The sequence below is a fragment of the Haemaphysalis longicornis genome, unplaced genomic scaffold (genome assembly GCF_048455015.1).
Source record: "Haemaphysalis longicornis isolate Haplotype H1 unplaced genomic scaffold, Haemaphysalis longicornis Haplotype H1 scaffold_3, whole genome shotgun sequence".
NCBI classification, from domain to species: domain Eukaryota; kingdom Metazoa; phylum Arthropoda; class Arachnida; order Ixodida; family Ixodidae; genus Haemaphysalis; species Haemaphysalis longicornis.
Window position 1 is genome coordinate 200,352,500 of NW_027526335.1, and position 13,876 is coordinate 200,366,375.

The 13,876-nt window shown below is 43.9% G+C and overlaps 1 protein-coding gene across 1 annotated transcript in view; it reads left to right on the forward strand.

Moving 5' to 3' along the window:
• The first annotated feature begins 3,045 nt into the window (after positions 1-3,045).
• Positions 3,046-13,876, forward strand: part of LOC144175645 (sodium-coupled monocarboxylate transporter 2-like) — a 42,159-nt gene continuing 31,328 nt past the window's right edge. The window contains exons 1-4 of the mRNA XM_077704695.1: positions 3,046-3,387; positions 11,265-11,330; positions 11,897-11,948; positions 12,600-12,667. Of these exons, the coding sequence (XP_077560821.1) occupies positions 3,046-3,387; positions 11,265-11,330; positions 11,897-11,948; positions 12,600-12,667 (528 nt within the window). The remainder of the gene's footprint in view (positions 3,388-11,264; positions 11,331-11,896; positions 11,949-12,599; positions 12,668-13,876) is intronic.

A 13,876-nucleotide genomic window follows, 5' to 3' on the forward strand; every position in this document is an offset into this window, starting at 1 on the left:
GAAGTCACTTATACAGCCCTTTCCCATTTAGCGGAAACGGGAAAAGGTGCCCCCTAAACTTTTTTATCGCTAGTTGGAGACTAGCCGTCTAGATCCAAAATAGAATCACTCACGCATTGCGCCAGTTCTCAAGCTAGGGAAAATTCACACTGCAATCGAGTCCTATAATCACATAAAACGCCTGAACTGTGTAGGAAATCCGATGGAGAAGATTGTGCTTTATCGTTTGGACTGGGATCTGACCGTCGCAAATGTATACCCGGCACAGATGTCTGGCTTCCGCAAGGGTCGTAGCAGCATTGACAATCCCATCCCACTTGCAACCAGCCTCAAACAAGTTAAGTATAAGCGAAACATCATATTTACCGTGTTTTTGGACATCAGATCTGCCTATGACTGCGTATCTCATGACGCTATTTCCTCGGTTGTGAAGTCTTCAGGTATCGGAGGCCGGATGTAGCATGGCTGTCAGGCTACCTTTCTGACGGGTGCGTCTAAATGTCAACAGACAGCGCCGACTCAGCACTATATAGAGTGACCAGAGGTGCTCCTCAGGGCGGAGGGATAAGCCCCACACTGTTCAACATCGTCATTATAGACCTGGAGAAATGATGCTAGACGCAGTCGGTCCAAATCTCCCTGCACGTGGACGAAGTCTCCATATGGAGCTCTGGCCCTAACAGGCGTGTGCTAGGGTCGAGACTTCAGAATGCAATCGACTCCATTGCAGCGTTCTTGGTAGCACGACGATTGGAAATCCTGACCAGTAAATTTGCTGCGTCGGCTTTTCCGAAGTGGGACCTCACGCACTACGGCCTCACTATTGGAGGGAATGTCATCCTGTACGTGGATCCCAACCATAAGCTTCGGCGTTTGAAATTCCACAGGTCGCTGACCTGGTCACCTCATGTCCGCCATCTCAACGAGAAGGTCACATCAATCTCCCGCATATTTAATATCCTTTCAAGTAACTCCGGCCGTCGCTCTGTTAACTCTCTAACTCGGCTCTACGAAGCGCTTTACGTTGGCCTCATACGCTACAACATCGCAGTATTGGTCCCTTTTTCTAAGGGAATGATCAATGCACGAGAGAACATGCAAGCAGAGATCTTGAGGACCTGCATTGGTGTCCCTTAAACTACCTCTACTATGCGAACACTGACGGAATACCGACACGCGGAGAAGCTTCTTCGCGTGCCACTGTGGATTGTGGCAAGGCAATGGATCACCCTTTAGAGTGAAGTTCGGTCGCTGAAGTGTGTGACTTCCCGCCGCGGCATTACCAGCCGCCCCCTATTCCTCTGCATCCATCCTGGACGTTCCCGTCCATGAAAATGTGACCACATTGCCCGGAATTATACCCAAGGAGCGTATTCCTCCTGCTGGTCTACGGTTTTTCCTGTTGAATATATCTACCAGACACACGGAGTACGCACATATCTGTACACTGACGGATTGGTTTCATCCGCTGTAGCGGTGTGGATACCTTTTATCACGCACCAGCCTCAGTTCCATGCTCAGCCACAAAACCTCATCTACGGCTACCGAACTTGCAGCTCTGCGGCTGGCTTTGGCTGATATCATCGAGCAGCCGGCACGCGTGTGGGCCATCTTCGCGGACTCTCGGGCTGCACTGCAATGCTTGGCGTCTTTCCCAAAAGATCAGCTTGTGCTTGATGAACATACTTTGTTTCTTCAATATCTGCAGGCGCACCATCAAATGACGCTCCAGTAGCTCCCTGCTCATTGCAGAATAACTGGAACTGTGAAGACGGACGCTGCAGAATGTATAGCGCATAACCAACGCGGACCACAAATACCGGTTCCATTTTCTCGGAAAGATGCTTCAGCACTTACATCCAGTGTGGCATGGAGCCAGCTGTGAGCAATTTGGACAGACGCATCCCATCGTTACACGCTCCTATACTCTATCGACCTGCATTGTTATTTTAGCATGCCACCTGGAATATCTAAGCATGATGAAGCAGTACTACACCTTATGCGGCTGAATTTCGTCTACATGCGATACTACTGTTACAAAATAAATCAGTCGACTTCGCCACTGTGCCCGCGGTGTGATGTGTGTAAAGATCTGCAACACCTAATCTGTGACAGCGCGCGATTTTTTACGCAAAAAGCGTCTCTCATAGTGTCTCTGGGCCACCTGCTGTCCGTAGAACTAGAACGCAGGTGCGTATTAGGCCCATGGAGTTCTTCCAAACTTGCCCCTCGTGCTACAAAATCCTGAATGGTCTACCTAAAAGACAGAAGTATTTATCAGGCTTTCTAAATTTTTAAAATCATATTTGTTCCTCTTCATCGTTATAATCATCATTGTCGACGCATTCATCTGGCGTAGAGAGCAAGGCAGCTAAGCCCGCCTGACAGCGCCAGTCTTATTAAAGATTGTTCTCCCTCTCTGTCTCTCTCTCTCTCTCTCCTTCACGCGCCTGTTCTCATGACAAAACAGCTTGGCGTTTAGGATTCACTAGCAAACCACGCAGCTACACGTTGTGGTCATGTATCTGTCAGAATGTAAGAGCATTTTCGTAGTTATTTGGTTTAACAACTCTTGCTATAATGATTTCAAAGTCTGTAACATGGCCTAGCTCACCGCGGCTCATCAACACGTTTTCCCTTTTGCTAGTTTCTCCAAGGCGAAATATTTTCGACTGCACATGTGAACAGGATATTACCAGCAACATGTCGTTCGTATTGCTTTAGGTGCCTTTGAGGACCGCATTATTTGAAAAAAGTATAAAACGTCGTTTTTTTCTTCACAAATTTTACGAATTAGCCGCTTCAATCCAAGCGTAAAATTTTAAACTTCGTCCCTGTGACTTGGTTCACTTAACGAGAAAGAGCACATAGAAAGACTACATGTCCAGCTGAAGTTGGAAAGTTGAATATGAAGAACTAAAATCTTTTTTATTCGGCTTTTAGTGACCTCAGTTCATTTTGTGTCTCCGCTTTCAGACGAATGAAGTAATTGCAGCGTACGTCAAGAATTTTACGTGTCCCTGTGCTGAAGGACAAGTGTCCACGATGGTGCACGTGGTAGAATACGTAATCTTTGGAATTGTTGTTGGGGGGAACCTTGCTCTGGGTCTGTACTTCTCCTTTCATAAAGCTCGTCCAGGCATTCCAAGCGTGGCCACAACAGCAGAAGTGTTTTTGGGAAACCGGGCACTTCGTATGCTCCCGTTGGCCGCTTCGTCGGTGGCCTCAGTTTGCTCTTCGACCTCACTGGTCGCGTTTCCAGCCCACTTCTACGCGTATGGGATGCACATTTTTTGGTGTTGCCTGACGCCTCTGTTGTACTTACCCCTGGCGACGCGACTGGTTGTGCCGGTCGTATACAAGCTTCGAGTCACATCAATATTTGAGGTGGGTGGATCGTACAGTTCCAGGTAGGTTTTTCCGAGGTAAACCTCAATACACGGATAAAATAAATATTCCTTGATTTATCATTTTTCACCAAATAGAAAGTGTGAGCGGGGTTGCTCTGTCGAACGTCAGAGAAAGGCGTAGTTGTATATTTAAAAATGTATCTTCATTTAGAGAGCTTTTCTAAAGAGGTTAGAAGTAATTTCCCGACATCGAAATCCCCTCCTAAAAAGTCTCCTTTGCCGCATTACTACCAACTTGCGCCTTTTCTCGGTGTGCTATATTACAGAAGGAGGCGATTACATGATCAATCTGCAGTTGCGAACAAGGGCAAAGTGGCAAGTAACCAAAAATGTTTATTAAGCTGCGCCGGCGACAGCTTGACATAAAAATGAAAACACAAAAAAACACAAAACCACGCTACATCAAACAGAGAAGTTGGGGAATTACTTCTTTTGTGTGTTTATTTGAGTCCGACCATCTTTAAGCCACTAATATTTGATTCCGAAGTACACCCTAGATATATTCCCTCCAAGTAAACACCACGACGCCAGAAGGTGTGAAATCTATTGATTTTAACAAGAGTCTGAGTAAACAACAAAAACATTGGGGACGAAAAGAGAAAAGTGAGTTTTTTAGTAAGTTTTTAGAGCCGTTTTTGCATATAGCTCGATATAAAGAAGAATGTGATGAATTTTGTCAAAATTCGTGGGCCTAAACAAAATTGTTTAGTTTTAATGTATATCGCCGATAATATGCAAGCCGGAAATACTTGCCGAAGCAGATAATCCCGCCTGTCGGGTTTTGTCTGCTTAAGACCTATTCTAGATTTACGGCATGGGACCGGCTTTAGGTAATTTCACAAAGTAAAGTCACCATGGATGATGAAGTCACGAAAATAAACCGTACTTCCCGGGAATACCCGCATTTGACGCTAAAAGCATTTGCGTAGGCCTTGAGAGCTTGCTTTTGCCTATAATTTCGCATTATTCATAATTGTCCCTGAGAAATTATGACGTATTTAGGAAATGGTTTTTATGGCCATAATTTAGTTCTTTTATTAAAAAGAACAAGAGACCCACGAAATGCAGCAGTGCTGTCGAGTGTCAATTTTGCAACAAGCAAAGCCACCAGTTAACACACCTAGACGTCTTGTCGCCGTTATACATTATAGACATTATCCTTGTCTGGTTTGCTCGTGGCTTGTAATGAAACATTTCTGCCCCGGCAGTAAAAATTTCAGGAATTTTGAAACGCAAACCGGTTGGTCGACCCAAAAGCTTCTATACGATCTTTGGACGCATGGTGCGCGCGTGAACCCAAGCGTCCATTGTGTCAAAACAGTTACTTGAAAATCGCTGTAAATTTGTTCCTGATAAGAGAATACATGTATCGATCGAAGAAGGAGTACAATAGTACACCGTTATCTCCCAAGCCACGTATCGGTGTACATTTATGTCGTTCGTAGATGTTTACTTATTGCCCGAAAAATCGTTACATGGGTTCGTTGTTGCGATTTGGGTCTTCAAATGCTTGACAATTGATCAAACACGTTTTCAGTGACGTTTGTACGCACTTTTGGTGCAGTGCTTTTGTGAGAAAGTTGTCGCGCTTCCCTTATCTTTTTTAAGAAGGGATGGTAAAGTTTTCTTGTGTCATCTAAGTTTCACAATCTTCGTTTCTTGAAAGGTAATCACAGTGTGGCTTTTTATTTAAACCTAGTGGCCTGCATGTTCTGCACCTTAATGTTTAGGTAGATGGCCAATAATTTTTGTAGAGGATGTGTAAACGCGTTTTTTATTTTTTTTGTGTACTTTTTTGTGTGCTTGATATATTGACAATTTTATTACTTCTCCCTTCAGTACCAGTCCAAAAAGGCGATAAGTACTGCAAAATAAAATAAATGAAATAACTACTCAAAATGTAGTAAGGTACGAACGTTTAGAATGAATCCAGCATCACTAATGAAACACGCTAATGGGAAAAAACACGCTAAAGCATAAGGTTCATATCATCGCATTTCGTTGATTAGAACAGCAGCTGTTCTTTCCACGACCTTTTTGGATCAACTAACAACGAAAGTTTTTGATTTTAGAGCTATGTCAGCTTGAAAAATTTCGCGTCAATCAATAAAGGGTATTTTCTCTGTGGAACAAGCAGGATTATAATGTCCAAAGGTTTTGACGCACGCTTTATGTCGTGTCACGTTTTCTGTTCCTGTTTTTAGAAATTTATGAACTGACACAAAAAAGGGCGTTAGATCGTGTGAGTTCTCATAGCAGCGCAACGGTAGGTGCTGCGTTGTGCTGCACAACGGTAGGTGCTGCGTTGGGGCTCCGAACATGAAAGCGAGGCAGGGCAGCAAATAACTGCCGGAAACGGTGCCTGCGGAATTGAGCAAACACCTGCCGAGGTTGAGGATAAAGGAAATAAAAAAACGTTAACGACGTCCTGCTGCAGATATAAGTCACAACTAAAAGTACACTGGCGAACGTTCCCTCCTTTAAGCGACAAGAAAGCCGTTCAATCTTATCACAATCTACATTACGTGTAGATTTTCTTTGGATTTTCTTGTGATAGATTTTTCTTGGGAACTATTCTACCTTTGTTACGAAAGCACCCCTCAGCAGTGGAGGTTTTGATGCCAGCACTAGCCCTTATTTCAGTGACCCGGCCACAAACTTTCGGCATTTCACTTAGCTCGAAACTCCGGTTATCTCGAACTTTTCAGCCGATTTTGCGACTTTGAGTTTACGAGGTACTGCTGCGTACGCAACAGTGCCAGCAAAAAAACTAAAACAGCGTAGCTCCGCAGTGTATGGGCACAGACTTGCTCCTCATCCCCTATGTCATGCACGCACCAAGGAAGAAAAGCTCGTTCACGGTCAAAGATAAGGAGGTCATGCTGACGCAATCTTCGCCCTCGCGTTGTATGCGATGTATCCACAACCTCCCGTTTGCAGTTATCTGGGTCCCGAAGTACAACCATGCATTTTTCAAACGCAGGCAAACACTTGCAATTACGGAAATGACTGCTCAATTGCACTCAAATGACTGCACTATTTGCACTCATTTGACCCAATTGACTGTCCAATGGCCATTTTGCACTCGACTGGCATGTTCACGAAGGTGTTAATTAAGGCACGAATTCATTTGCCCAATGTAAGCCCTACAACACGACAATGGCAGCCTATACACAATTGCCTCAGTGCAGCCCACGCACTGATTCTGGTGATTAAACCCACACTTTTCTTTTTCCCTGGCAACCGGTCAGGTATACGTGCATGGCCTCGACAGTTTGTCTGGTGCAGACAAGACTACTTGGAGAGTGACCCTTCCACCAATCTTTTTAAAATTGTGGTAGATATCGTGGATTTTGGGGACGACCGCCACCTCGTTAAGTTGATAAGTCGCCTGATTATCTTGGTCGCCTTTTCCGATGCCAGCCTTTTTTGTGTACCACAAATTGCGTGGGCCACCGCCACGACTGCGTTTTGCGGTAGCTCACCTACTCAAGGCGACACACTTCAAATTGGAAACTGATGCTCATAAGATGCGCACATGTTTGTTTAACGCACTGTTGAGACACCTGCTGGCAATGGCTCTTTTTACCAGGCTTGTTTGAGGGGACCTTAACAGCAGCGTGGGTTGGCGATATTGAAAGTTTGTTATAAGCCCCTGCATGTTACGCACGAGATCCCTCAGCAGTGCAGTATAAACTCTTCGCCCTGAGGTTTATGTTCTCAAGCAAACACGTCTGTTAGATGTACGACCCACGCCGCCTCAGGTCCGCTCACACACAACCGCCTAAAAGAGCCACTGCCTACATTTGTCTCAACAGTGCGTTTAACTAAACATGTGCGAGCTGTTTGGACCTAAGCTTCAAGTTAAAGTGTGTCGCCTTACGTCGGCGGGTTACCCACCGAATGTGATCGTGGCGGTCGCCCAAACAATTCGCAAAAAGCAAAGAAAGGCTCGCATCGTAGAAGGTGGCCAAGCTATTCAGGGTACCCACCAACCTAACAGACTGGCGGTCGTCCCGTACTTGCACGGAATCCCACATAATATAAAAAAGGGTTTCAGGAAAGGCTGGAGTCAAAATCATTTTGTCTGCACCATCAAAAAACTTCCAGGCTATGCACTGATGCCTGTACTGTCGCCAGAGAAAAGAAAAAGTGCGGTGTTAATCCCAAAAATGAGTACCTGGACTGTACTGATGGAATCCTGCATAAGCTGCCAATCGATACCATGCCAATTGAGAGGAAAAGGGCCAGATGAAAATTTCACCAGTCATTGCCGCTATTGCAAGGGCTCCCCCCGGTTTAAAAATGCACGGTTGTGTTTCGTGACCTAGTTCAGCTCACACGGTGGTTGTAAAAGCAGGTGCAGTGCATCGCGAGGGTGGAGATTGCGTCAGCATGACCTCCTTCTCGTTCACCGCATAAAAGCTTTTTTTCTGAGTGCGTGCATGACATAGGATATGAGGAGCAAGTGTGCGCTTGCATCCTGCGCAGCTACTTTATTTTAGTTTGGTGGATAGCACTGTTGCCTATGTGTTTGTCTCTCTGAAAACCAAATTTCAGTTGGAAGTAGCGCATGTGTCTGTCCTTCTCTAAATATTTTGGCGCGGGAAAGTCTTATCATGGAATTCCAACTAGCTGTACCCACAAGTGGTATAGTGTTTCCTATATAATTTCACGTATTTTTATGATATATGTGCATATGAGTGGTAGTCCAACACAATGTTTGTTGACCCGATGCGTCCAGGCTTGCGCATGTGTTCGATTTTTTGTGTGTGATGTTGTGTGGGTTTGATTCCGTACTGATGAACTGTTGTTAGTTTTTGCCTTGCCGTGGCTTTAATTTGTGTGTTCCTCCTGTTGGTATTACGTGCTCCCCCTTTCTCTATGCCCCTTATAGCCGTGTAAGCCATCCCGAGCGAACACAGGTATGCTTGAACGAATCGCTTAAACAGGCAAAGCTTTTCTAAACTACTTAATCTGGTGGCAATGTTTATACTTGCCAACATTGTTGAGCAAACAGGAGATATTAGGCCTATTTGAGGAAAGACATCAATGCAAAAGTGATATCCGCACTATTATTTAATTAAGAATAGTACATAGGTTTTTTATCTTTGCGATATTAGATAATATATGCACCATAAAAAATAAAAAATGCTTTCGGAGCCATTGGCGGCAGTGTTGCCAATTGAAAAGTAACAACAGGCTCCTGCAGATGGTGCGAGCAGTCTAACAAGGCAAAATTATTTTGCGCGAAAGGCGGTGAATCTGCCGGCCTTGAGAAGTTCTATGAAGCTTAGCCTTGCTATTAGGAAACGCCAGGCAGCCTCGCTGTTAACACCAGCGTTCGCGACAGTAAGTCAGTGGCGTTGATTTGTTTTTTTCTCGCGGTTGTGACTTAGCCCGCTCTAGCCAAACGTTGAGGGTTTCGTGTTTCCGAAACCTCAAATTGCAAGCTATGCTGCTGTAGCTTGTGGAGTGTTGGAGTATGGTCTCCTGATTCCGGATTGAAAAAAAATGCTGTTATGAGCAATGTGATGTGCTTTAAATTGCCTATGCTGAAACTTGAAGCGATTGGCAAAGTGAGATATTCTTGTTCTAACAACTCTTATACAGTTTGTCAGGGACTGCGATACCGCATACGCGACTAATAAGCGTAGAAAAAACACCACAAAGATCTCACCTTCTAGGCGGGGCTCAGTCTGAGGGGTAGCATTCAAAACGATTTATGCGCTCCAGCTATATCCAGCTTCCGTAAGCACACCGACAACACAACCTTCATGCCCCTGGTTGCAGTCTAGGTCAAACTTTCCGTCATACGTACTAATTATGGTACCGCCTCTAGATAAGTTAGGTACACCATTACTAGATCAATACCTCCGGACGAGAACTCTATCAAAGTCACTATTAATGTTCTCACAAACAGTTCTCACAAATAACTGTGCAATATCTTCCTAAATGTGTTCACCCCTTATCTCATCATTCTGAACACTATAAGAGCTACGGCGGCCAATGACCGGCCTAATGGCAACCTATTTTACGCTCCTGAGCGTGCAAGTCAACAAGTCTATTCACAGCGAGCATACTCGCAGCGAGATGATGCAAGTCATACTCGCAGAAGCTCGCTGGCTGGATATACCAAATGATAAAATATCCATTTGTGTGGTTCAATTTTATGTTGATAATCAAAGACCTAATTTATAATTTGTTCATCCTGAACAGTGTGGAACCGGTAGAGAGTATGGTTTCCTGAAACGATTGTGTTTCAGATTGCTAAATGTGTTCAAACTGCTTTTTCAACGGCGACGTCTGTCCTTTTCAGGATGACTCGTTGCCGACAAGTGGGAATTGGAACACTATGCGAGCGTGTTTTGACAAGCCATAGTCTTGTTTGGTTTGAAGGATTGTGATAGCACTAAGAGGACAGCTTAAAAAGAGAAGAAAACCCTCAGACAGACGCGAAACAAAACACGACGTTTCCGGCATTTCAGACAACGAAAGGTGCCGGTATATCTAAAATTACTCGCTGTGGAAAGAATTCATATGAAGAAGGTTCCCCAATTCCGGAAATATGTCAATAACGTGTCCGGTGCCACTGATAAATGCTCTGCAACTCCTGAGCCAGTGATGACGCCAAAAAGCGCTTCACCGACTACAGACATTAAAGCTTAATCATTAGCTTTCTGATGTTAGCAAAAACTTTCTTCCTGCCCATGTCGCCTTGAAAATAGTCGTACTATTGCCCGGGTCTACATGCTATATACAAATAAATGTTTACGACACCTGAACATCAGATCCTTCCCTTGCTGTAGACACCACCACATAGCACAAAACAGCCACACCCCAATAAATTATGCTCACATAGACGATTGGTCACCGCGCACGACTAACACTTTCTTCAGTGCTTCATACCGTGTGCATTTGGAGAGTAGAATAGCGTACCCCCGTGACGGCAACAATTACAGTGTCCATCAACTTTTGAAAACCACACTATGCATAACCAGGAGCATTTCGTAGTATTTTCTTCTGGTTGTGTATATTTGTTGGTTTTTCTGCACCGGTCTTTAAGTTGTTAGTACATATTGTCAACCCACTTCCCCCTTTATTGCCATTGGCCCTTCGGATAACTGAGTAAGTAAACAGAATAATACGCAAGCTCTTCTCAAAAGTCAGCGGTGGGTCTCCGTTCCGGTTGGGCCAACAGAGCAGCCAGCAAATATGTGCGAGCAGTGCCTCTCACAGTATTCATTGCCTCTTTGGCGATCTGGGCAAGCTGACCATTTTTCTGTCCAAATTGTATATATTGTCTCTGACCTACTACTGGTAGCAGGAGTGGACAGACTATACGAGCGGGATTCTATGTAATCTTTGAGGCAGTTATTTTGAATGGTAATAAAGGGAGGGTTGTTTTAAACTGTCCCCATAGGTGTTTCGGAGAAATGGGAGGCATATTAGCCTCATCACCTCCTAGGAATTCCTGACTGTTATCTTGGCTCTCTTCTAGGTTAACAGTCATTTAACAAACCAATAATTTCCAATTGTAATTGTATATCGCAAGGGGTTGTAACGGCAGGATAACTGAGTCCGCAGGAGAGAATTCAGGGGATCAAATGACAAACAGTCCGGGTACTTCGACTTGTGCCGCGCGATGACGCTCAGGCGAATAATGTTGTCGGACAGCGTCTCATACTTCCTCAGGCTATTGAAATCCTATATATGTAGATGTATATATGAAGTGAGTATCATTCCCATCCCCTTAATTAATGTTCACTTAAAATGGCTATAAGGGCAAATAAACAGAGAGAAATTCATTGTCTGGGCATATTGTTCTCTTCGTTGCTTCTTTTTTACATACAGTACCTTAGGCTGCGCTTCAACACCACGATCTCCTTAACAGCTTGTGTTATCTACATTTTCTTGACGGTGAGTATATCAAGATATAATGATTCTACTTTCCTACGTTTGAAAATACGTGAAGGCATGTGCTTTTCTCATCTTGTTTTTACGTGCAAAAAAGTGTACTGAATCTAAGAGCTGAAATTGGCGGTTCCAAAAGCAGAGTATTTGAATTACTGTGAATGTAGCAACTTTAAATTCTGCAATATACTTGTTTCCGCTGAAGCTTTGCAGTCATGCCAAGAAACATTGTGATATTTCCTAGCGGTAATGGTACACGGACCAAAATATTCCCACAAGCATTTTAATGCCTTTAGTCTCAATAAGTTTATGCGTGTTGTTATTGTGGAGATGTTTTGCAAGCACAATACCTCCGACGCTTATGTTCAGCAGTTTTGTTTTCGCTTGAAACTCTTTTTACCTGATGGAATCTGTGTGTGGTTCAGCGAAGATATGAGAAGCAGTGCGTAGCACGATTTTACGCCAACTTATACGCTTTCTGCCTATTACGAGCCTGCTGCCTATTCTAGTCAAAGTAAATCTAGCTATGCTTCTGACAACAAATATATTTTTCTCTCACACTTTTTTTGCAGCAAAGCATCGGGGCCATTTCAATATTTGCAGCTTCACTGACACTCGTAACAGGTGGGGAACTCAGTTTTTTCATAATGCTATTTTGTTGTAATACCGCAAAAAAAGACTCATGGTCAACGAACGTGCTCTGGTTGTTTTCTCAAATCAAGGATTGATCATATGCTTCTGGTAAAGGCTTCCCCAATTAAAGATGGTTTACAAACAGTACATTATGGCTTAAGGTAGAGATTCTACACAAACGCTTCCATGTGGCAGGCCTGAATATAAGCATTATTTAACATACTTCTTTCATAACCGCAACTGCGATAGCATTAGTGGGCATGGTATATCACACGCTAATAAATGCTGCGCATATGGAAGTGGTAGGCGAGAGAGAACCAATCTCAGCTGAAGAAGGCTTAGCTATAGTCCCCTTTTCGTCACTTACTTCTTGCGGATGCAGGCGGTAAATGAAAAAGAAAGGATGGAGGTAAACGCGGCGATACACACAGTTCTTGATTAAGACAGAAAAACCACTTTACCCGCCAGGCAGAAGGTGTACCGGCCATGCTGTCTGCCGTCTCACCGTTTTATTTCCAAGCGCTATCTCTCTCTCTCTCTCCCGGCCCTTGCCCCCCCCTCTCTCTCTCCCTCTTTCGCTCTCTTTTTTATTGCATTAGCTATGTTCGTCACACTTATGTCCTTTTTTCGCATTTTTCCCAGTTTTCAAAGCGCCCCTTCTTTGGTGTAACATCAGCATTGGATTATGTGGGACCTTTTACACAGCACTGGTGGGTATCTCTGCAGTGATGCTTTGGCCCAGTGGACAAATTCAGTTATCGTTTCACTGCGGTTTTGTGAAAATATTTCCGAATTCATGCTAGCTTCTTTTGCTAAAAAAATTCAAGCTTTCTCTTTTAAAAAGTAATGTAGTTTTAATACAAAAACTCGTTATAACCTAATAACACAAGTTCGTTCCATTGCACTTTGCGAGCGATATTGTATTTAATTATTGCGGCGTTGTAAAACATATAACTCATCCCGTAACGTGCCATCCGTCGAGATTGGTTTTCTGACGATGTACAGGGCTGCCATGCGACCCGATTCGGTTGGCTTCATGGTTGCTACCTTACACAAAGCCCTGGGGTGGGGAGCTTACCTCCCATTCATGTCTGTGGTTTTTTACGATGGAAGCAAGTGAAAAAATACATTTTCTGCCCAGAAGACCTTGGAGCATGTCGGAAACTACCTGATGCGTATATAACGACTTAGTTCCTAGTAAAGCGCTTTCTCGTGACATAGGCTTTCTTCATTGCTTCAAACCGATAAATACAATATGTTTAGTTTTCACCTCTTTCTTCCCAATGCTTTTGTACTTCACACTCGTCAAACACGTGTACTGACAGTAACATTCGATATGAGATTTTCGTCTTGGAATTCAAACCACGCGTTTTTTCGTTGTCGCATCATCGGTGCTGATAATATCAAACTCACTATAAGGGAAATCGAGACTTAGTTTGAACATACAAGATAATAACTACACTTGTGTTTGCAATACCAATATTTTGCCGAACCACACACTATGGCAACTTGCATCACTGAATACATCACAGCAAATGTAGATGCAGCCTATGTAAGTATGCTCTGACCTCCGTTCTGCCTTCCAAATGGTTTAATAAAACACTGCGTGTACTACGGCCCATGACCTTTACCATGATTCATTTATAATGAACATCAGTTAAAGAAAATCAGTCAATTCGCGTTTTTCTGGTATTTTGCTGTTTTCCGGGACGTTTTCGTACCACTGGTGGTGCAGCCCATTTATTTGTGTGAAAAGGTTTCGTAAATAAAGGACCTCATCATTGTTTAGATTTCGCCTTCACATCCCGCAAGTGGTCACTTAGCCCATATGCTTTGGTCAGCAGCCAACGGTCAGCCACCCGGCCGTTATTAAGGGTCACACCTGTGAAGTATTTAACCTTTCCAGGGATGCGACCTTT